This window comes from Lottia gigantea (assembly GCF_000327385.1).
Source record: "Lottia gigantea unplaced genomic scaffold LOTGIsca_229, whole genome shotgun sequence".
Taxonomy (NCBI): domain Eukaryota; kingdom Metazoa; phylum Mollusca; class Gastropoda; family Lottiidae; genus Lottia; species Lottia gigantea.
The window spans coordinates 97213-99970 of record NW_008708637.1 but is presented as its reverse complement, the minus strand read 5'-3'; the positions used below and the strand labels follow the sequence as shown (position 1 = coordinate 99970).

The 2758-nt window shown below is 35.9% G+C and overlaps 1 protein-coding gene across 1 annotated transcript; it reads right to left on the bottom strand.

Moving 5' to 3' along the window:
• Nucleotides 1-842: 842 nt before the first annotated feature.
• LOTGIDRAFT_144282 (hypothetical protein) lies at nt 843-1193 on the bottom strand (the record flags this gene model as incomplete). Its single annotated transcript, XM_009054860.1, has 2 exons — nt 843-961; nt 986-1193. Coding segments are annotated over 2 exons (327 nt in total), but the record flags the coding sequence as incomplete, so codon positions are not given.
• Nucleotides 1194-2758: the final 1565 nt, after the last annotated feature.

Here is a 2758-nt window from a genome sequence, read left to right as displayed (position 1 = left end):
TTGTGCCATTATATTCCTGGTAGGATTTCTATACATTACTCTTCCTCTGTGGTCTGGTTTTTATAAGTTTAAGGTGTGGCATAATTAGTTCCACAGGAACTCTTTGAGAGCTGTGGTTTAAATCTTTACATCATCTAGGTTGGCTTATTGCTATGTCATGATTCTTTTAAGGTGTGGCATAATTGATTCCACAGGAACTGTTTGAGGACTGAGGTACCCAAGCTGCCAAGTAACTGGTGTTCTTTGAGAGCTGTGGTCTAAATCTTTCCATCCTCTAGGTTGGCTTAGTGCTATGTTGTAATTTTTGTGGCACAATTAGTTAGAAGGCAACTCTTTTTCTACATTGGACTCAACTAAAGAAGACAGACAACACAAGGCAGTGTGCAATGAGGGAAATTTTGTCAGGACAGTGGTATAAGCCTGCTCTTTGTCGATTTCCAACTGTTAAGGAAAAATATACCCATTAATTGACATACACTGCCACTTTAATTGCAATTAACACACAGACTGCCCCTTTAATTGAAAATAAACACATGCCTGAGATATTTATTATCCATGATTTACTCACTATCTATAATTCTATCATTATTCAATTAAGTTTTGGTGTTGAAAGCACAGATGGCTGTACATATAGCTCTATATAACTAATTAGTTTTTCAGTAATCTCATAAAAGTACTGGCCTAGGTCACAATGTATAGATTCATGCTAAAACAAGGTGCAAAAGATTAGAAAATTAGAAAGTTTTGTAATGTTTTCATTTTGGTGATCAGTGTTCTGGATTAAGGTTGGTCATTTTCGGGTACAAAAAACTTTGGATTTTTTAGATCTGTTTTTTTTGCATTTATTCCAAGCTATTCCACTGTCTTAGCAGACGACAATCCAACTCACTACCGACTGAGTCATTCCACTGTCCTAGCAGACGACAATCCAACTCACTACCGACTGAGTCATTCCACTGTCCTAGCAGACGACAATCCTACTCACTACCAACTGAGCTATTCCATTGTCTTAGCAGACGACAATCCAACTTGCTACCGACTGAGTTATTCCACTGTCCTAGCAGACAACAATCCAACTTGCTACCAACTGAGCTATTCCATTGTCTTAGCAGACGACAATCCAACTCACTACCGACTGAGTCATTCCACTGTCCTAGCAGACGACAATCCAACTCACTACCGACTGAGCTATTCCACTATCCTAGCAGACGACAATCCAACTTGCTACCGACTGAGTTATTCCACTGTCCAAGCAGACGACAATCCAACTTGCTTCTGACTGAGCTAGCTATTCATTTGCCATGGATTTTAATGATTTATAAATTTCTTTTTTTTTAGGGATTTGCGAGTGTCTTGACTGAAGTTCTGGGAATATACGATACGTCTGTGAACAGGATTTACCTGATAACTAAGCAGACGTCAAAAGTGAAAAATGGAGTAACTGCAATCCTTTGAAGGTAAGAATATGACTTATTTTTCTCCTGTGCAGCGAGTTCGTTTGAGTTTCATTTTCATTATTAGCTTCAAATGTCCAAACATTTGTTCCGTTTGTTGATTAGCTTTTATTTTTAATTTAGCCACTTCAGTTAGGGTCTAATGACAGCCCTCTTTTTAACTCTAAATTATATAGGATAGGACCATAATATCAGCCCAGAACTTCTCAAAACGGTAGGGGAACCGGGGAGGTGGTCTCTGAAGAGTTATTTTTAACTGTAAAATACTGTTTAAATGGTTCAATTCACATCATTACAAGCTGATAGACATGTTACAACTTGAAACCCTGACGACTGTCTGTTCCTGTCAATCATTTTATACCTTCATTTTAATTGGCTGCGTCTGCTTATTCCCAATTTTTCAAACTTCAAAGAAATCTACAGATTTTCTTTAATCAACGTATTGAAAATGAGGTTGCTTCTCGCCACTTTTTTCTCAAGAGCAGATTGAAAATAGATTTAAAAAAAATTTAAGGTCATTGAAAACTTTTTATACTGAAAGTTGAAGTGTAATTTTTTCATTTTCGTTCAAGAGTTCTTACCACATGCCAAGAATATGCTAGCAAGTTTTGTCAGATGTAGGTACTCATTCCTCGACCAATGCTTTCGAGAGTCTTCAACCACAAACACTAAAATTCTTACCACATGCCAAGAACATGCTAGCAAGTTTTGTCAGATGTAGGTACTCATTCCTAGACCAATGCTTTCGAGAGTCTTCCACCACAAACACTAAAATTCTTACCACATGCCAAGAACATGCTAGTGAGTTTTGTTAGATGTAGGGGAAAGTTGGTACTGTCAGTCACAAATCAATACTCAGTAAACTGATATGTAAATATGTTCACAGCTTAGTTACTCTACTTACTTGTCAGTTTGTGTACAAATCCAATTTGATATTAACCATAGTACTGTTGGTTTCCATTAGTATCTATAGTAGTACGCAGGGTTAAAATCAACCATAGTACTGTTGGTTTTCTTTAGTACTTTTTAGTAGTTTCATATCGTCTGCAGTTGTAAAGCATAAATGTATCTGAAAATAGAAGAATTCAACTTATAAATTTTAAGAAGTCTTTGTTGAAATGAAATGAAATGAAGTTTTATATCCTACTGTTCTGTATTTTATTGAACTAATGAAATGAAATAGAGTTTTATATCCTACTGTTCTGTATCTTATTGAACTAATGAAATGAAATAGAGTTTTATATCCTACTGTTCTGTATCTTATTGAACTAATGAAATGAAATAGAGTTTTATATCCTACTGTT